Here is a 21,620-nt window from a genome sequence, read left to right on the forward strand (position 1 = left end):
ACAAGTTTTTTAATATTACAAGTAAATGAATAATGCACCACACTTCATCATTTATGATGAATGGGTGACTTTAAGAAAACAATGACCACACACCACCCAAAAACCTTCCTGCAGAGTGTGTCATTTACATATAGGCCTGAATGGTGCAGTGAATAAGGATAAAGTACGGGACATAAACGGTGCCTTTAAACTCCACCATTCACAAATAACAATACCTTATATACATGCGATCTAACTTAAAATATAATGATTTTGTGCTTTGCTGATCAAAGCAAGAACTTTAAAACCTCTCGGTAGAAAGTACAAATTAATTGTTACTCTAATGGCAAGGCACAGGAGATTTGTCATTTATATGATGTTCTCAAACAAAGAAAAGTGACTCACACAGATCAACATGTGCCCAAAGTTAAGCTAAAGACCGAACTCTTTTCTTTACGTGTAATAGAAAAGTGGCGCAATGACCTTCAATGGCTTAGCTCTTGACTTCTTGATGGTTTGAGTTAGATCTCTTCAGCGCCCTGTCATGGTTTAGCATTGCGCTTACGCTCTCAACCACGAAAACGATCTGTAAAGAACCGCAGAAACCCGTAAGCCGGTTTTGGTCAAGATAACCCAAAACTACAACATTCTTTGATCAAAAACTGATGATCTCATCATCCTCCGGTTGATATCAAATTGTGCACTCTATGAATATAAACTCCAAATACTGAATAGAATAATGACTTTTGACATGGATCCATGCCTATATTTTACCTGAAAGCATGCGTAGCCGATAGCGTTTCCAAAGTAGAAATTTGCGTTTCCGGTTCCCTGTAACAAAAAATTACAAGTATTTGTGATCACTGGAACATTTTTCTTGCAACTGTTGTGAAGAGTTGGGCTATATATTTGAGTTGAAGCTTACCCGCCATATCCAGAGATTGTGCATCACAGGGCTTAGGAGAGAAATCCCAAGATATCCACAGAAGAGGAAGAATGAGAACTTCATATCTATGTGAAACAAAAAGCAGAGTTTTTATGCATAGACTAAACAATGCGAAAGAAAATGTGAAGCTTTTGCTTTTACCTATTAACTCATTGACAAACAATGCCCATAAGCTCAAGTATAACGCCGAATCTCCGACCTAGTGAGAGTAAGTCGAATGATATAAAGCATTGTTAACATTTATGAATATAATTCCTCGGAAAAAAGATAACATATAGTGCACAGTGAATTCAACTACTTACTGAAGGATAAGATTTAAGAATCGAGGAGATTGCTAAGTATATGAAAGCTAGGAAGCATGGCCGGTGTTTCAACCGTATGGCTAAGGGCAGTAACATGAACAGAATATTTACGTGGAAAACTATCAGGAAAAAGTTTCTGAAGAAGTCGAAGACTTCTGCAAAGAAGTACCTGAAAGCAAGATTTAAAACGAACACTGAATAGTTTTTTCATAAAAAAAGGGATCCCTTATTCATCACCAATGATATGACCTTATTATACTTACCAAAAGACTCCAATGTTTGGTGAAAGATCTTCAATACTGAGAATGAAACCATACGTCCTACAATAGGAGGCAAAGACACAAATATCAAAACGCCTAACGACTATGTTGCAAGTACTTGATATGTAATGATATGAGTAGGAATCTAAGTTATAGAGACTTTATGGCTAACGGAAACTAATCCTACAGCGGTATAATTAATGTTTCTAAGTTAGGGGATACCTCTTGAACATCTCCTCAAGCCCACCATATTTATTCAGTGATAAAGCACATAAGACCAACACATAGAGCGACCACAGAAGTACCCAGAACAAGAAATGAGCAACTGTTTTCCATAAGAAAGGAATGCGCATTGTCTGTTTCAACTTGGCTTGTTTAGAAACAGTAGATGTTGAAGTCTCCTCATTTTCTACACTCCTGGTCTGAAGGAACAATTTAATAGGAGGAGCATCCAAACCACATCCCAATAGAAAGATTATCTGTGGGAAAACACGAGCAATTAGAATTTGTTTAATTTGAGAAACGTGAAAAACATAAAATAAGAAATGATTACATACTGGAATTATCAGAGTAGCAGGATAAAGAGATAAATGGGTGGCAATGACTAAGCCAAATGCAGCCAGAGGAACTCGTCCTGTATGGGTAGAAAACATCAGTTATAGAATGTCGAGAAACTATTGAAAAATCAAATTTTTGCAAGTATCATCATCTTCTTACGGGTAACTGCTCCAAAAAGCGCCAGTATGACAGCCAGGTTTTCAATGGGAGAAGTTGATAAGCCCACACAAGAAACTATCGTGAAAGGGTTCCACAAATACACAAGAGCAGCAATATCACCACAAGGTAGGATCACTGAGGAGACAACGATAAGGGAGAGATAAATCTTTGTCATCAAGTAAATAGTTACAAGAAAAGAGAGTTCCTCTCTGCTTCAATCTCAATGAGCAGATAATACATTTGTGTTTCATCAAAAGAGTAGAAATAAGATAGATGACATATTGGATTCAACAAATGACTTAAATTTACCTTTATCCCTTGATGACTTAAGAAAGCCAAGTAGCCTCGCATTCAGTCCATAAGCCATCTGAAGTTTCTGACCAATACCTCGAAGAAGCATCGCACTTAATATATCTGCAATAACAAAAACCAAGCTGTATCCAAGAGAATGTTGGTATCAACGGCATGACTATAAAGTTCTTGATGAATACTAAAACATTGAAAGATCATCTCTTTTCCATATTCACACTTCTTGTCCCCATATAGAAACAGCTTATCAAGATCTATTACACTCACAATCTAATCCTACCTAAGATTTTAAACCAGCTCAAATCAAAAAGTACCTGCACAAGAGATGACTTGGTTGCCCTTTAATCCTGCAAACACCCAAATTGTCTTCCAATTAAACTCAGAAGGAACAAACTATTGTTTTCATATGGTTCAAGCTCAACAAATCACAAAACCTAAGATTATAGTCACTACCTCTGAACTGTGAGAGGTCCAAGAACCGAGAGCAGCAATGGTGAGCCATGATACATAGATCCTGCTCAAACACAAGTACAATTTCAGCTTCGAATAATAGCCTAAGAATTCAAAATTACAGAGGATCAAATCTTAAGATAGACCTGCGTATGGTGACATTGATGCTTGCTTCAACCAATAACCTTCAGCAACTGAAAATGTTCATACAAAACGAAGAAATGTTAGCTGAATTCTAGATCTTAGAGAGCTAATGAGGGAGTGAGAGAGAGAGGAGATACGGCGGCGAATGCTGGTGAGAGGGGTAGAGACCTCCGGACGGGAAGAGAGATTGAGATTTCCCGGGAAGGAGATCAAGATCAATCGGAAAGCAACGGAAGATAAAGCCCAAATCCAGAAACGGCATAGCTTCTTCTGCCCCTCCGCCATTTCTCCGTCGTCTTTTGTTCTTCTCTCTCTCCGGCGAGTGAAGAGAGACGACTCAGATGAAACGACGACGTATTGATATTAGGCTTTAGAAGTAGCAATCTGCTTAAGGTTTGGTTCCGGTTCGATTTTTTCGGTTAAAGATCTGAAACCATAGTAAATCCATTTATAGCTCGGTTTGATTTCGGTTCGTTTAATCTACTTAACATTTTTGAAGTACAAATTTGCTCAAAGCCAATCGGGTCGGATTTTTAGTGAGATTTTGACCCGATTAGATTTTTTGACCCGACTCACTGGCCAATCAAAACTCTCAGATTCTTTTAAATGCGATTTTCCAAAAAAGAAATCAACTACGACTTTTCAAAAACGAAATTAATTAATAAAATCTAAAATATATATATTTCTCAACTAATTATTATATCTAAACTCTTAATTTATGGTATATTCTTTACAATTTTTATAGATAAGGAAATCAAATCTGATGATTTAATGCTAATATAACAAATTTGAGCGAATTTCCTAAAATCTCTCTAATTAATTTAAACATAAATATATGATTCTCATTTCACTTTTATTTGATGTTATATTTAAATTATTTTGAATTATTATAATATATACATATAGTAAATTTTAGTTTTTTCTGCATATGTTATGATTCAAATTATTTTTAAACGGACATATATTACTCAGTTGATGAAGAAAAAAAGTATGTGTGCAATTTATATTAACATTTTTGAAAAACAAATTGCGCAATTAATCAGGTCGTTTTTTTTTTATTATGACCCGAAATTGAGTCATTCGGATCTTTTCTTAATTTCTACAATTATCTAAAACGGGAGAGTATACCACAGGTGAAATCTTAAAATTAACAAATCAAAATACAATTGTAAATTATTTTTACGGGTTGGTCCAAAAACACATAATTTAAAATATATATATATATATATTTATATATATATATATATTATGAAAACTATTTGAAAGTAAACTTTTAAATTGATTCGAATTATATGTCTTTTAAATAAAAGTGTTATTAAAAAATAACAAAATGATGTTTAATTTCACAGAACGGAATTATATGGTGGGATGGGTTTGGGTCGATATTAATATGGGAAAATATACCACGGGTGAAATCCTAGAATTAACAAATCAAAATACAATTATACAATCTTAAACACTAAACAAAATAAATACAACTTAAAATTTTTATTTTTTAGATACAACGCATATGATCCGCGATACAACAGGAAATATTATACACAACAAATTCATTAGTTTATAAAAAGAATAAAAAAAAAATCAAATAATTAACCCGCGGTGTACCGCGGGTCATATCCTAGTATAACTTTATTTCTGTTCGGTTTTGTTTGATGCATTTCGGTTTCGTATTTGTGTGATTAACAAATACTACAATTACTTTAATATTAGAAAAGAATAATCATATGTTTATTTTCTTGATCGTGTATAATTTTGAAGATAACACTAAATACATATATTATGCTTCGTTACTAAATACATATATTATGCTTCGTTAAATTTGAAGATAACACTAAATACATTTTTTTTTTTTGGTCAAAACAATAAATACATATATTATGCTTATTAACCTTTTTTTTGTTTACTTTTAATTACGTTGGTAGTGTGGACTGCTCTCTCCTGCTTCGTTCTTTGCTTTCTTCTTTAATTCTTCGTCTTTTGCTCGTTTTTGCGCTTCTTCTTCTTCCTTTATTGCTTCATCTCTTGCTTTCTTCCTTTCCTTTGCATCCACAATCGCTTTTCGCATTATATCTAACGCAGTTTTTGATTTCTCGAAGACATCATCCCCCATATTGTCTACCTCGTCAAGATCTCGAAGAAAATTAGGATCTGAATTTGCATTCCGTAGAACTTGCACGTGATATGAAACATGTTTAGATGTGTTGATGATTTGCTCCATTTGTGAAAGGATCGGGTTAGTCACGGCTTTAAACGCTTCGTCTCCCAAATCTGTGTTAGTAGCTTTCATGTAAGCTGTATGGAAATAATCTACATTCGTCCTCGCTTTGTTGGCTTTGGAATTTATCTCCGTAAAAATAGATTCCATCTTAAGAAAAAGAAAATATGATAATAGTAGATTTAGTGTTTTATTGATTTTTTAATAATACGAATAAGAGCTAGTTAGAGAGAATTGTGATGATGCATAAGGGATTCATACCATCCTATATATATACACACATTTAACAACTTGATTAGCAAGTTCAATAAATATCTCAAAAGTGCTTTATTCACTCATAATCAAATTTTTTTACTTTTTATTAAAACTCAAAGGAAATGAATGATCTAATTCAAGACTAATAATACAAAGGGAGTTCCACAATGAATGGTTAACGTGTGAGGAATTAGGTACCTTCTATCTTTTAATTAAGAACAATCCTTTTAATATCCAATTATATATTCTTTATTTTTTAATTTGTTTTAGCTTTAATGCAAAGTTTATTTTCTTTTTTTGGATAAAGACTTTCATGAGAAGTTCTTTATTGCTCTTATCCTATTATATCATCTCCATATTGTAGCATGATAAAATTTTACAAAGCACATGAGCGAACAATTCAACATATATATTTGTGCTACGAGTATCTATATTATTCATTAATATATGTTAATATATGATTTTTTGTGTAAAATTTAGATTTTATACATAGATTCAGCGATTTGTAGTCTAGTGAGTCATTAAGTAGATGATGTTCACATAATCACATCTCATATTTTGTAGTGGTGGTCCAGTGGTTTCCACTTGCAGAGGAGCGACTCTGTTGGTCTAGGCCAGGGATCGACTCCCTGCATGCAAGCGCGACACTCCTGGATTTTACCCCATTTGGCCACTGCCACGCCCTTAGCGATGGGATAACGTGAACCCGGTATGTAAGGCCACCAAGACCACACTTGAGGGCAATGCCCAATACGGTGCTAGTCGGGACCACCAGTGGTGGGGCCCGGACAACCTGGTTAAAAAAAAATTTGACAAAAAAAAATAATCACATCTCATATTTTGTATGTGTTTCCTAGAAAAATCACTAAACCCCCAAATACTTATCTAAACATCTTAAGATAATGTTTTAATAAGATGTTAATCTATCTTATCTAAATATCTTAAGATAAAGTTTTAAGATTTTACACCTAAAAGGTCCACCAAATGTTAATGAATGAAAAAAAAAATTAGGAGAAAACATACTAAACATTATAAAAGTCTTGAATTCTTATTCATTACCATTTTATTTAAAATAATACTTCTACAAAAATTTCCAACTATTTACCCTATTTCATATTCTTATTTTAGCAAAACTATACAACATTTTGACCAAAAAAAAGAAACACATTTTGCCCGTCGCTTTATTAAAAAGCCCATTAGATTTGGCCATGTAAACAAACAAACAACTGAACAAGAGGCTTTGTTCTTAGAAATCATCTAATTTATTTCTAATAGATAGGCTTAAACATAGAGTTTCAGTGTAAGAATCTACTCCCTCCGTTTCAGTTTAGTTGTCGTTTTATGATTTAAATTTTGTTTCATAATAGTTGTCGTTTTAGATTTTCAATGCAAATATTTGGTGAAAATTCCAGTTTTATCTCTACTGTTTTAATGTTTTGGCCAATGAAATTTTTTATAAAATATATTAATAAAGGGTAAAACAAAAACTTAAATGTTTTTCTTAATTTGTGTGAAAAAACTTAAACGACAACTAAAACGAAACGGAGGGAACAGTATTTTCTTTAAAATGTGTTACTTTTTGTGTTTGGTTTTTTTTTAGGCTTTATAAATATGTAAACTTCAAAAACATTGACGGACAATAATTGAATTAGTATTGATTTATAATTATGGGATAGTTTTGTGTAAAAAAATAGTACATGTAAATTATTGGTATAAATCAGAAAAAGATTAAGAGAACTTGTAAAAATCATAAACAATAAATCATATATATATATATATATATATATATATAAACTGGCAATATTTATTATAGACAGATAAAATTAGTACCCTAAATAGTTATTATTAGTAAAAAATGATCATTATACAAACCCAATGTCTTGTTGACAAAAAAACAAAAATAAAATAGTAATGTCTTTTTTGGTGTGTGTATTAAAAAAAAGTCGTTTTTGGCTTTCCCAATCAGAAGTCATTGATGTCCGTACACACCCAACACTCTTCTTCATCCCAACGGTCATATTTCTCCGACAATTCACAAACGGTCACCAATTTTCTACCGTTTGATTTAAAAGATCCAACGGCTCAGATAGATCCAGATTCCTCGTGTACCACTCACTCTGCCCAACCTCTAAAAAAAAACAATTTACTGTAAAAAGAAAAGTCGCCAACTTCAATTCTCGAAGACCCAACAAGAATACAAACTCTAAAAAGTTGCCTCAACTATGGTATTTGTAGAAGCTGTATAGTACCCCTTAACCCCTGTAGAGAGTTAGAGAGAGAAACACCAAAAGTGAGTGAGTGAGTGAGAGAGAGAAACAGAGAGAGTGAAGAAAGGAACAATCTTTGAGAGGTTTTGGATCTTGATCTTGAGTTTTCTGATCTGGGTTCTTGTGGTTTGGGGGTTTTGAGAGAGTTTCTTGATTTTGGCAAACCGGGAATGGAAAACCGGAATGGTGAACCGGGTTTACAGCAACTATCAAGTCTGTTTATCCAGCAACTTCGAGGTCGTTCTTCAGTAGTCTCTGTTCGTGATGATGTGAATTCGTTGGTCGTCATTATCATCTAAATGAGATTTTGTTTTTTATAAAGTTTAAGGAATCCGATGATTGTTTTATGGTAGATTGATTTGACAAAAGTTTTTAGATTAGTTCGATAATTCTTTCATTCTTTATTGAATATATAGATTCGTTGGTTCTTTTGGGGCAGGGGATTCAAATTCATTTCATTCTTCAATTTTTTGCATATTAAGTCACACAAAAAAAAAAAAAATCATTCTTTTTTATTTCTTCATATAGGATTCACTTTGATTTCATTCAAAACCAAAAAAAGATTAATCTTTGTTCATCGGATTCCATTTTTTTAGTTGTTTGAGCAAACACACACACACTTTTAGACCATCTCTTAAATTGGGTTGGGTAGATTTTGTAGAGGATGTTGGCAGGTTGTTCAAGTTCATCATTGTTGTCGCCGACTCGAAGATTGAGGAGTGAAGCAGTAGCAGCAACATCAGCAACAGTATCAGCACATTTTCCCATGAACACACAGAGATTGGACTTACCATGCAGTAGTAGCTTCTCTCGCAAGGAAACTCCTTCCAACAGACCACTTGGAAGAAGCATCTCACTTGACAACAGCAACAAACCGGTTGAGCGCAAGACGAGTGGTTGTTCGCTTAAGCAGAACATAAAGCTTCCACCTTTGGCAACAACAAGAGGAAATGGAGAAGGGTTTTCTTGGAACAACGACAACAACAACAACAGAGGGAAGAGTTTGAAGAGATTGGCGGAGGAGGATGAGTCTTGTTTGAGCAGAGCGAAGAGGACTAAATGCGAAAACGAAGGTGGTTTCTGGTTTGAGCATTTCACTGGCCATGATTCTTCTTCACCAGCATTACCTTTTTCTTTGACATGTTCAGGTGATGATGAGGAAAAGGTTTGCTTTGTGCCTAGTGAAGTCATTTCTCAGCCTTTACCAAATTGGGTTGATTCGGTGATCACGGAGTTGGCTGGTATAGGCGATAAGGACGTTGAGAGTAGCCTTCCTGCTGCAGTTAAGGAAACATCTGGATCATCGACAAGCGCATCATCAGAGAGTCGTAGCTTAAGTCATAGAGTACCAGAACCTACAAATGGTTCAAGGAATCCTTACACACACCGCGGCGCAACAGAGGAAAGGACCAGCGGAAACATCATCAACAACAACAACAATCACAGGAACGATTTGCAGAGGGATTTCGAGCTTGTCAATTTGCTTACGGGATGTTTAGAAGCGATCAGATCAAGAAACATCGCGGCGATTAACCATTTCATTGCAAGAACCGGTGATCTTGCTTCTCCTAGAGGAAGAACACCAATGACTCGCCTCATAGCTTATTACATTGAAGCTTTGGCACTAAGAGTTGCGCGTATGTGGCCTCACATCTTCCACATAGCACCACCTCGTGAATTCGACAGAACTGTTGAGGACGAATCAGGAAACGCATTGAGGTTTTTGAATCAAGTAACCCCAATTCCAAAGTTCATCCATTTCACAGCCAATGAGATGTTACTCAGAGCATTTGAAGGGAAAGAGAGGGTTCACATTATCGACTTCGACATCAAGCAAGGTTTACAATGGCCAAGCTTCTTCCAAAGCTTAGCTTCCAGATCAAATCCACCACACCATGTACGCATCACTGGAATCGGAGAATCAAAACTTGAGCTAAACGAAACCGGAGATCGCCTCCACGGATTTGCAGAGGCGATGAATCTTCAATTCGAGTTTCATCCTGTAGTTGATAGACTTGAAGACGTTAGACTATGGATGCTTCACGTCAAGGAAGGTGAATCAGTAGCTGTGAACTGTGTTATGCAGATGCACAAGACACTCTATGATGGCACTGGAGCAGCAATTAGGGATTTTTTGGGTTTAATCAGAAGCACAAACCCAATAGCTCTCGTTCTTGCGGAACAAGAAGCAGAGCACAACTCAGAGCAACTCGAGACACGAGTTTGTAACTCGTTAAGGTACTATTCAGCGATGTTTGATGCGATTCACACGAATCTTGCTACAGATAGCTTAATCAGAGTCAAAATTGAGGAGATGTTGTTTGGGAGAGAGATCAGGAACATTGTTGCGTGTGAAGGAAATCATAGGCAAGAGAGGCATGTGGGGTTTCGTCATTGGAAGAGGATGTTGGAGCAGCTAGGGTTTCGGAGTCTTGGAGTCTCGGAGAGAGAGGTTATGCAGAGCAAGATGTTGCTTAGGATGTACGGAAGTGATAATGAAGGGTTTTTCAATGTGGAGAGGAGCGGTGAAGACGGTGGAGGAGAAGGCGGACGCGGCGGTGGAGTTACTTTACGGTGGTCGGAGCAGCCACTTTACACGATCTCGGCTTGGACTATCGGCGGAATCGGAGGGAATTAGGGTTTTAAGAAAAATAAGTTTTAAAATATACATTTACGGGGGAAATGGTTTTTTTTTTTTATAAAGAAAATAGGGAAAAAATTGATTTATATTCTTTCATTCATTATTTGGGCGGGTAGGTATTTTTTATAAAAAAAATTGTAAGGATTAGAAGAAATATTTTGTAATAGCTTGGAGTCTTTTACATGTAACTTGGAGCTTTTAAATGTTTTTTTTATCAATGAGAAAAGTGAAGTATTTTTTTATCTATTGCAAATATAGAAAGTTTAATGACATTTTTTGCTCTATTAATTTTGTGAAGGAATATTGAAAACAACAAATGTTATGTTTGAGAAAGAAAATGAAAACCACCACTGTCACAATAAGAGAAATGTGATTGTTGATATGGGCCTTGTATGAGGTCGGCCCATTACTCTCCAGTAATTCTCATTCTCTACTATTGTTGGTTTGTGGAATTAGTTTTTCCAAACTTTGTGTATCAGATCATCATCTTGCGATAGTTTCTGACTCGGTTACAAAAGAAAAATAGTTATGGCTAGTTTGCATGAATGAATTATTTTTTTTCCAAGACTCGTCAAGTCATTTTCGATAAGAGTTTTGATTAAGTCAATTAGAAAGATCACTTATTTATTAGTAAAGAAAATATCCATCATACTTGAAAATTATTGAAGACCATGACCAAATTCTTTTTTAAAAAGTACGCGTTTAATTTTTTAATAAAAGTTTTATTTCTAAGATCTATTTTTTTTTTAAAGAAAAAAAATAGTCAACTACACGAAGTATAATAGAATACATGGCTACGCATGCCAAGTTTAAAAATGCACAACCAACTACACGAACTAAATGTATTGCATGCCCACATATATACCAATTATATGAAGACACGTAGTCAACATCACGAATATTTTATTCCGGTACACTACTCATCAAAATCCGGCATTGACCATCGTTGACCTGTATTGACCAACAAAAATATTCAAAAATATATATTTTTATTTATTTTAAATGTTTTTAAAAATAATTATTCTATAGAATCGGTTATGGTGTTGTATAATAATAAAAAAAACACATTCTATATTTTTAAAATATATATATTTTGTATGATAATAATAATTAGTTAATTTTTTCAATTTCAAAACTAAACTAAAAGCGAAATAAATAAAATTCTATTACAAAAATTGAGTATATGACTCTTTAGTATAAATTTTGCATGGTAGAAAAATATAAAGTTTTCTGCTAAAATCAAAATCATAATACATAAAAAGGATATATAGAAAATTTTATATACTCTTTAGTCTAAATTTAATATATTGTTAAATTTTTGTAATTAAAATTATTAAAACAAATTCTCGTAATATCGCATAAACAACAAAAAAAATTCGCAATATTTCTTTTTAATATATAGAAAATAGAAAATCTAACGATATTGATTTTTGCAAAAGCATTTGTAAAATAAGAAGTTAATGTTTTTTATTGACAATGTACAAATAAGTAATTGGCTTAATCACTTTTATTTTAGTTTTTAAATTGGAAAAACTAACTAATTATAATAATCAATATATTAAATATATATACAAAATATCTTTATGTTGAATTTAATATGTATTAGTTTTGTTTTTAAAATTAAATAAATAAAAATAATTTTTTTGCATATTTTTGCTGGTCAATGCCGGTCAACGATGGTTAACGCCGGATTTCGACGATTGGTGTACCGGAGTAAGATGTTCGTGATGTTGACTACATGTCGTCATATAGTTGGTATATGTGGGCATGTAATACATTTAGTTCGTGTAGTTGGTTCTATATTTCTAAACTTGGCATATGTAGCCATGTATTCCGTTATACTTCGTGTAGCTGAATATCTTTTTTCCTTTTATTAATTCAATCAACATCCTTTTCAAAGAACTAGTATATAAAATATAATTTAATATAACTATTGAAAATATATAGTAGATTGTTGTGAGTTGTGACTATATTATGACTATATTGATTAACAAAAAAAAAATCCACTTGACAACGATGTAATATACATCGTATACATAAGACTACTAGGGACTTCAAACAAACCACTATTAACGGATTTTGTTTAGGATTCGTTTATGTAGATATAAACCTAATTAGTACCCCTAGCTAGTATCTATCTTTTCGAATGATTTTCCTTTTTGTAATTTGGACGCACGGAAGTATTTGTGGACTAGTAGTGATTTCAAATCAATCACCATTAACAGATTCTATTTAGAATTTGCTTTGAGGTGAAATTAAATCAAACTCGTAAAATATATTTTAAGCAAAAAAAAAAAAAAATTGCTAAAATCCTAACCTCAAAAAGGTACAATTTATTTTTATAATTTAATGATAAAAAGGTACCAATTTGAACATAGTTTTATGCTATAAGGAAAAAAAAAACAAGGGACAAGTGGCACGCGGTGTTTGTCTCCTACGTACTTCTTCTATGTTCCGCCGATAATGTCTTTATCATTCATTATTTTTTATTTTTTTATGTTTATTTGCTTATGTATTTTACAGTTGTTCTGATGTTTAATTCTGATATTTTGTCGTCTAAACTCGAGTCTTATCTCTTATGGGTCACTTTCGGTAATTAGATTGTACATTTTCAACTAGTGATATTTTTTCTGCCCATAATTTACCAATTGGTGCATGAAAAGGTTTATGGAGAACCATACAATGAGGTTGGTCGGAAAGTAGTTCACTATTGAGTGGTAACCACATTTCAAATTATTTTGTGGTCACTAGGTTAACCAAAAAAAGAAAGAACATCAAATTATTATGAATAAATGTTGTCAGACAAAAATAATGAATACATAAAATCAAATCTGAAAGATGTAGAATCATATCAATTGTTATCTAATCTAGAGTCATTATCAATCAAGAATAGACACATACTAATTAATGGAGATAGAGATTTTTACGTGTTCGAAACTTCCAATACACACAAAGACTCGAACTTATACGAAACTCTTTTTCGTGCTGAATAATTAATTATAAACATATACAATTTATTTCAAAAGTTCATTAACATAAACAATTTCGTCAAAAGTATCCTAACTAGAACTTATTAAGACACTGTTCTTGTTTTTTTTGCAAGAACATTTAAAACCATTATCATCTTTAGAGTAAGTTGGGTTATTTTTATCTTGGGTCGGCTAAAACATTATTGTTTAATTATGGATTTTAATAGAATACCTAGTACAGTAGTACCTACCTATCCAAAATACCGAAAATCACTGTATATTAATTGTATAGTTAATTAGACGAGCATGGCATCATAATACAAGTATTGAAAAGAATTGCACATGACATCACTATATAAATAGTGGATTCCAACTTCTCAATAATATTTGAACAATTTTAATACAAGTTTTTGTTTTTTTTTTTGACGTTTTAAATATCATATTCCATGGTCGTGGTTGGTTGCTTATTCATTCCGTAACCTTTAGCCAAAAATATAGCATCAGAAGAAATTTTGAATATTTTGATTGTATATATTTAGCAGTTTTATTGTCTTTTTTTTTTTTTGGTGGTCAACAGTGACATGGATGCATGATTCGAACCAAATTTCCTAAAACAAATCTGGAACGTTTATACAAGCTGAACTATAATAATCAGACAACTATTTTTTGGCTTACTCTCTATTAGTGTCGAGTGTCGACTGTTATGTGTAAAAGTTTTAATACTATCTATTATTTCAAACTAGTTATAATATGTAACCACCATTTTTTAATCTCATAACTTAAATTACCAATTTATCTGTCTAATTTTATATTAAATTAATACAGTATTTTATCAGAAAACTAGTATCGTATATTCGTATTTCAGTCGGTTTACTCTATTTTGAATATCAAAACAAATTTTTCGTACGTTTAAGATTTTGGTATACTACCATTTCTGCTCTTTATTAATTTGTATATATCCACGCATAAAATATGATATATTTATGTAATCAATAAGTGAATGTAAATGCATTTTGCATGTTACGAGTTAGTAAACAAACCTATATTAAGAAAAATGGTAAAGCTACGTGCTATATCAAAAGCTTGACCATGCAACATTTAAGAAACATTAACCAAAAACTAAAAGAATTGATAAACGGATCAATTAATTATTTTCGTTCCTCGTCAAATCTAACAACTCATTTAGTAATGTTTTTGGTGCTTTTGACCTACCAAAAACCTTAGAAAATTGGACTATTCGATATTAGATTAAAATAAGATTATTTTGGGAGATACGTATGGGTCTAATTCCGCGTCGTATAATCTCGCATCGTCATGGCCAAGTCCACATTACACGTCCGCGACACGTACATTCACACGTGCCATGTTCTCCACTTCTCATCTTTCACACGTGGCCCATCTAATCTACGCGTACGTATTATTTTACTGTATCTTTTTATTTCTATAGATCGTGTCTTTTTCTTTTATTCTGTCTTCAATCATTCAATATTTCTATTTTCTACTGGTCAAGCCGAGATAAATAATTGTCGGGTGCGTATGATTTTACAAGTTATCACTATGAGTGATATAGCTTATCACATGACTAAACAAAATATCTGGTCGACAGAGAAATAAATGAAAATATCTCGTCGACAGAAGAAAAACCTGAATTAAATAATGGTACTAGCTATGAGATATTTTTCAGTAAATAAGTTAAAGCAAATATTCAGTTTAAGAGAACGTTCGACTTTTCCTTATGACACGATGAATTCTCACTATTTTCTTTCTATCGTATTACAAATCTCTTTAGTGTTTGTTTATATCGTTAGCTTTATCTTCATAATAGACTACTAGTAGTAGTTTATGTGCAATGACATAAAGCTAATTAATGCTTTCTTTGTAATGGATGTGGAATACTTTTAGTTGAAATAAATTGCAACTTTCGGCGATAACCAGGGGATGGCGTTGTTTATTTATTTGACATTCTCTAGGTCAAATTGACACCCATTTTTATATATTTTTTTTGTAACAACCCATTTTTATACACTTGGTCCGGAGGTTATGATAAACTTTTAATTTGTCCGAGATTATAACCAAAGAGAGAAAGAGTACAAATCGTAAATAACACCAACAAAGATGCCAGCTAATAGCACAATGTATGAGTTTGTATCTGTGTGCTGACACTTAGTGGTTTGCCTTTGGATAATTTGCCCAACCAATAGAAAACAATGAAATGTAATCTGTTCTTACGTTCCAATCATAATTCCTTACAGTTTCATAAACATTATCATTGAACGTACGAAGATGTTGAATACATTAGTTTAGAAAGTTCGAAAAACTAACAACCCAATTCGCAAACTTTTACACGTTTTTGTTATGTGTCTCATATATATATATATATATATATATATATATATATAGTATTAATAATCATCGTTTGTCTTTGATGTTGTTATTGTTTAAGGAAAAAAAAGTGTTTTCTGAAAAAACAAATACATGGAGTAATATTGATATATATGTTCAAATCAAAAAATTTCATTCTTTACATGTACATATACCACTATTGTTCTCTTTTACTGTAGCTTTTTTTTTTAATGAAAAAGAAATAGATCTCTTTTACTTGTCTCTTCGTCTTTCTGGATACGTTGGATAAGTCTACTTGTATATTCATCTCTTCTTCTTTTTTTTTGGTAAAAAATTAAATTTTATACCATTTTTGATTTTTGACAAAATTACAGGGATTACAAGAATCGGACTAAAGCAATCTACAGAAAATAAATACAACATTACTACTCAAATTGCTTCGGATCGCTTCTAAACGTTCAAGGCAAAGTTACGAGATGAAACACTCATTCCGAGCCAGTGAAACTCGAAAATTTGCGTGGTTGACACAGAATCGAAAAACTGAAATTCTCATCGTAGTTGTCACGAGCATATCTATCTGAGGCTCATCCTCGAAACCTCGTGATAGAAACCTAGAGCTTCTCCGAGAACTAACGCAAAAACGCTTAGACAATCATGGACTTCTACACTAACTCAATGAGATAGCGACGCCACTTAGACCTATTCGCCGTCTCTATTCAACACTCGTCTAACCTAGCCAATGCACCCAAAAGCTCACCTACATAATAAGAACCAATATCGACAACATCAAGAACAACAAAACTCCACCTTAGAGAAACCGAAGACGAGGCGAAGGGACGAAGAAAAATGGTCACGGAAAAGCCATAACTGTAACACCCGCGGTTCTCAATAGGATCACCGGAGAAGACTTGGTTCGAGGAAGAGTGGAAATCTCGGACTAAATCTAAGGGAAGCAGATAGAATGGCTTCCGAAGTGCGTAACAAGCTTAAACGAGCTGGAAGTGTTGAGCTAAGCAGCTCGACTAGCTGGGCCAGCTGTTCGGTAGCTCACCTAAGCTGGACGGAGTGAAGGTCAGCTGGTCGAGTTGGTCAAACATGCGTGAATGAACGGTTTCAACGAACCTATGCGAACAAGCGTTTTTCACCGAACAAGCACTTTTGGGGTAAAACGGTTTATTCCGGAAAAAAACTATAAATATAAGGCGTTTTCCTTCATTGGACACACGCGCAAACACCTAAAACTCCAGAGAAAAATCTAAGGCATTTGCCGAGAGAAATACGGTTAAAAAGAGAGTTTGCGGAGCCGAGCGTTCTATCGGCGATCGAGAGAGGCGACACGGGTCATTCATCGAACGAATCCGTGTAGTCAAGGTGGGTGTAAAGCCGTGGTAATGTGTCGGAGATTACGATCTCCGGACGTGCGGATGATCTAAGGGCTAGAATATTGTGGGGGTGTTTGATTAGTTTGTTGATCGGCTTAGTCATTCATGAGCATATTCATATCGTGCATACTTTGTATGGAGTATCGGTTTGGTTGAGATGGAGATGTGGCTCGGCAAGGAATCGGCAGATCCGCAAGGATCTACCGATTTTAGGCCGAACTGATGCGCTTACTTCCTCTATCCGATCCGTTTTCTGGACCAAATTAAAGGATTATAAGGACATTTAATGCATTGCATGGACTTGCATCCACTAAGTAAAAGTCGATTACTTATGCCTTGTTGGTTACATGAAAGGATGGTGATCATGGGAAAGATTTGGCTTAGGCGCGAGAGACTCATGGCCGGGAAGATGGGTGGTGATGAAGCGGGTAGAATATGATCGAATATATAACTTGTAATAGCTTATATGCAAACTCATAAGTTGTATCGAATCTTAAAATTATCTAATAAAGTATCCAATTGTTTGTTTTACTCTAAGGTTGCATAACGACTCTAAGTAATGAATCACGGACTAAGATAAATGGATTGTCTTAAAGAATGAGCCCTAAAATTCAACTAAGAATCGGACCACTTAGTGATCCATTTGGAGAGATTCTATTCGGACTTAGGCAGTCCGGATCGGGGTCTTTCAATACCCATGGCTGAGGAAGCTGCCTCCCTCTACAGCCTACCAATGGAAGAGAGATGTTAACCACCAACAACAACCACAACACCCGCAACAAACAAATCAGAGAACCAAAAAAGATCTCGTGACTTGCCTCCACAAGAGAAACCCGCCGGAATCCTAACACACCAACACCGGAGCGGAAAAAACTAAGGTGGAGAGACCCGAGAAGAGAAGATTTGTCACACCGAAAGCTCCATGTAGTGCCCAAATTACAAGAGGAACGACGACGTCTAAAGCAACACGGTGATGCACCACCGATTGCTCAGATCTGGAAGTTTGTCCCGCCGTTAGGAGCCGCACTGCTGCTACAGTCGCCGCATCAAACCACAACCTAGGACAGAGAGACACACACCACACGTCCTTTGCATCGTGCATGGCCACTCGCTGCTTTACCACCAACAAGAGACGAAGAGCAAGCCGTATAATCTGAGCATCTCCGGAGCTGCAAGACGAGGAGGAGGAGAAAACAGAGAAAAAGAGAGGAGAGAGAAGCCCTCTCCGGCCACCGGTAAAGACCACCGTGACCGGAGACGCAGAGAACAGATCTGAATTTTAGAAAGAAAAGTTTTCTGGTGGCTAAACCTAAAATCGCCTCGCAGAGACTCTGTTTAAATTAATAATAACTTACACTTAGTTATCCAGACAGTTTTTTATTCATCTCTTCTTGTTTTTGACCATGTCTTTTAGTATTCATGAATTGTAATCTATAAAAATTTATGTATCCCAACTTTTATGATTACGAGAGACTACTAATTAATATTCTTCCCATTCCAATTCTCTCATCATCTCAACATTTTAGACTTTTAATTAGTGATACATCTCAAGAAAAATTGAGATGACTTTATACGCGTTTGTTACCAACTTACCATACATCCTTCTTTTTTTTTTTTTTTTTTTTTTGTTGCTAATCATCCTTCTTTTCGTGGAAGCCCCCTTGGCCTATTGGTTGAACAAGGGTTAATTAATGCTTCTACACCAAGAGGTCTGGGGTTCGAGTCCCAGATACTGCGATTTATTAATAAATTTGCAGATTATTGGAGGCAAGTGTGCAGGAGATCTCCAGCGATGTACAATTATAGCCGTTCGCCAGGATTCTACGCAGAGAAGGAAGTGTTCATCAAGAGCATAAAGAAGGAGGTAGGTGAGTATGAAGAAGAAAGTGAAGAAGGTGTCGTCTGTCGTGGATCTAATAAGGGTCGGAAGGAATTGTCCGTTGTAGAATCGTCTATGTAACAGTTCTCATAATTTGCAATAAATAATAAATCCAGACGTTAAAAAAAAAAAATCATCCTTCTTTTCTTGGTTTGCTTATTATTTGTTTGATTCATCATATCTTAGATACATTATACATGTGTGTTCAAACGCAAATCCTACTTTCTTATTAGGAAAGAGACCAACACTTCATGAAAATTAAGGTATACTAGATAACAACCCGCACGATGTGCGGGATGAAGTAATTCAAGTAAAATTATTATGATGAAAATTATTATCCGGGATCCAAGATCCGTTTGTGTAAAACAAAACATGTTACACTTTTTTTTTGTTTTATTCAAATTTGGGACTATTTCATATAAGAATGTGTTTTACCCGTGAAATATTAATTGAACCTTGAATAAAACTTCAACGTGATAAAAAAGTATTGACGAAATGTTACCATTTATGGCAATATATCTTTCCGTATGTTTTAAAGATTTCTAGATTTTGTAGTATAAAAAGAAATTTTTTTTTAATAAGTATAAGAAATCCAAAATTTAGCAAATATGAGATTTGATAGTTTCCAAGCTAAGATTTTGTAGTGTTCCAAATCTAAGATTCTTAGATTATGAATGGATTATTTACGAAATGGTTATAGTGTGGCCAGATTTTGGTTTATATACAAATGTGGTTATAATATTTTTCTTCGAAAAGTTAGAACTCCTCCAAAAAATAGGATTTTAAGTATTCGTAACATATATAGAAAGAAGATTATCTTATTTATTTAAGTAAAAAATTTATGAAAGATGTAAAGATTTTGTAGTTTTGAGTTCGAGATTCTTGAACCAAATGTATATATTTATCATTTAAATATAAACATAAATATAAATATAAATAAAAAGATTATTTACCCATCCGCTAAATAAAATTTATATAAATGTATATAAAGAAAAATATAAATATAAAAATATAAATATAAAATAAACAAAAAGTGTATGTTTTTAATTATTTGTGAAATATATAGATGTATGAGACTAATGGCAAATTCTGTAAATAGTCTAATAAATTTTGGGTAATTATCTAAATAGAAACCAAATTATTGTGAGATCGACACATCAGCGTGGCAATCTTGTTAATAACACATGATGATAAGGTTTTTTTTAAAAAATGTTTTTCTATTAATATATAGGGGATATTTGCACATAGAATTTGGTTTGACTGACTTGATATTCATGAAAAATGATGACTTAAAAGGCTATTACAAATATTACAGTTAAATAAGAATATCTAATCATGACTTTAAAATATAAAACGACAAATAGAAAAATTTGTTGATAAAAAACATAGCGGGGAAACCCGATGTAACGTTTTCATGTTGTATAAATCTTATTAATTTTATGCGTTGGCAAAAACTACTGTCTCATGGAAAACCTGTGCGAAGTTTGTTTGGTATAACAATTTTCGATAAAAAAAATTTTCACGTTCAAACAAATTATACTCACACTGGATTTGAATAAAATATATTTAATTTTAGTTTTTCTAAATATTCTATATTGAATAAGTTAGAAGAAAATATTTGAGTAAAGTGAATTGGCATTGATTCATAAGTATTAAGCAATGTTTAGTTTGTGAAAATGGCACATGTATAATTGTTGAAAAAATAAAATAATTACAAAAATAAAATATTTTTTATATGTATGAAAATTGTAAAAATTTAAATTATAAAGAAATCTATAAATTAAGAAACAGAAATATTACTAATATTTACAAAAAGAGTTATTATTGTGAGGAATATGAATGGTTGTAGTGTTGTAGACTTCTTTGAGCTCATAAATTACATGCATTTGGATGTCGAAGAACTGGACGGCTAATATTTTAAACGAAAAGAATCCAATATTTTGAGTTTTATTTTGTAACGCATGGAAAAATCCTTGTGAAGATTATAAGGTATAAATATTTTATTATATATACGCGTTTTTAAGATAGTAACATGGAAAATCCATGTGAAGTTTATAAGGTAAAAAATTCCATTATATTTATGCGTTACATAATTTTTTTTTTTTTTTTTTATGTTAATAAAAGTATCCTAATATTCTATTTCACTAGTTATGTTGGATTTTAATATAAATTTTATATTAATTAAGATAAAAAAGAATAAAATCTCGAATATTATTGAATATATATGAGCAAATTGAATTGGTATTGATTCATATTGAGAAATGGTAGAAAAAAAAAGAAATATTAAATATTTTTTGAATATTTAGTTTGTCCAAGAAAAAAAAATATTTTTGATTATATATGAATATTCTCAAAATACTATATTTCTGATTCAATTCTAAGAAAAAAGATATCTCTAAGATTAACTTTTTGGACATATTTACAAAAAGAGTTATTATTTCTAATAGTTACAAATTACAAAACAAAAAAGTATTAAAATGCTTAGTCATTCATCATTACTTGGATAACTACGAATGGTTGTATACTTGTCTTATTGTTATATCTTAATTCTTACAAACTCAT

At 33.0% G+C, this 21,620-nt stretch overlaps 3 protein-coding genes across 4 annotated transcripts; 1 reads left to right on the forward strand and 2 right to left on the reverse strand.

The window, feature by feature from the left end:
* Nucleotides 1-164: 164 nt before the first annotated feature.
* On the reverse strand, nt 165-3,456 carry LOC9324041 (phosphatidylinositol glycan anchor biosynthesis class U protein). 2 transcript variants are annotated; one of them, XM_021035976.1, is made up of 14 exons: nt 3,245-3,456; nt 3,110-3,157; nt 2,967-3,027; nt 2,828-2,860; nt 2,514-2,638; nt 2,205-2,339; nt 2,045-2,121; nt 1,710-1,966; nt 1,491-1,547; nt 1,228-1,396; nt 1,067-1,124; nt 905-990; nt 754-810; nt 165-565 (listed from the first exon to the last, which is right to left on the reverse strand). In XM_021035976.1, the coding sequence occupies exons 1-14, from the start codon at nt 3,390-3,392 to the stop codon at nt 473-475; spliced, it is 1,404 nt and encodes a 467-aa protein (XP_020891635.1). In that variant the 5' UTR covers nt 3,393-3,456; the 3' UTR covers nt 165-472. The 2 variants fall into 2 exon arrangements, with proteins under 2 accessions (XP_020891635.1, XP_020891636.1); XM_021035977.1 differs by lacking the exons at nt 3,110-3,157; nt 3,245-3,456 and having other exon boundaries at nt 2,514-2,618; nt 2,967-3,024.
* Nucleotides 3,457-4,949: 1,493 nt separating this feature from the next.
* On the reverse strand, nt 4,950-5,540 carry LOC9324042. The gene has a single exon (XM_002887933.2). The coding sequence runs from the start codon at nt 5,470-5,472 to the stop codon at nt 5,014-5,016; it is 459 nt and encodes a 152-aa protein (XP_002887979.1). The 5' UTR covers nt 5,473-5,540; the 3' UTR covers nt 4,950-5,013.
* A 2,203-nt stretch (nt 5,541-7,743) lies between these two features.
* LOC9324043 (scarecrow-like protein 28) lies at nt 7,744-10,727 on the forward strand. Its single transcript, XM_021009942.1, has 2 exons — nt 7,744-8,917; nt 8,993-10,727. Exons 1-2 carry the CDS (start codon nt 8,509-8,511, stop codon nt 10,480-10,482), a joined length of 1,899 nt encoding a protein of 632 aa, XP_020865601.1. The 5' UTR covers nt 7,744-8,508; the 3' UTR covers nt 10,483-10,727.
* The last annotated feature ends 10,893 nt before the right edge of the window (nt 10,728-21,620 follow it).

This window comes from Arabidopsis lyrata (genome assembly GCF_000004255.2).
Source record: "Arabidopsis lyrata subsp. lyrata unplaced genomic scaffold ARALYscaffold_2, whole genome shotgun sequence".
Lineage (NCBI taxonomy): Eukaryota > Viridiplantae > Streptophyta > Magnoliopsida > Brassicales > Brassicaceae > Arabidopsis > Arabidopsis lyrata.

Bases quoted from the DNA above. Each gene is read 5' to 3' on its own strand.
- LOC9324043 (XM_021009942.1), top strand. From the start codon at position 8,509: ATGTTGGCAGGTTGTTCAAGTTCATCATTGTTGTCGCCGACTCGAAGA. The intron at 8,918-8,992 runs GTGGTTTCTGGT...TGACATGTTCAG, and splicing joins GACTAAATGCGAAAACGAAG to GTGATGATGAGGAAAAGGTT.
- LOC9324041 (XM_021035976.1), bottom strand. From the start codon at position 3,392: ATGGCGGAGGGGCAGAAGAAGCTATGCCGTTTCTGGATTTGGGCTTTA. The intron at 1,967-2,044 runs GTATGTAATCAT...GTTTTCCCACAG, and splicing joins CTGCTACTCTGATAATTCCA to ATAATCTTTCTATTGGGATG. The intron at 1,548-1,709 runs GTATCCCCTAAC...CTCCTATTGTAG, and splicing joins CTTGAGGAGATGTTCAAGAG to GACGTATGGTTTCATTCTCA.
- LOC9324042 (XM_002887933.2), bottom strand. From the start codon at position 5,472: ATGGAATCTATTTTTACGGAGATAAATTCCAAAGCCAACAAAGCGAGG.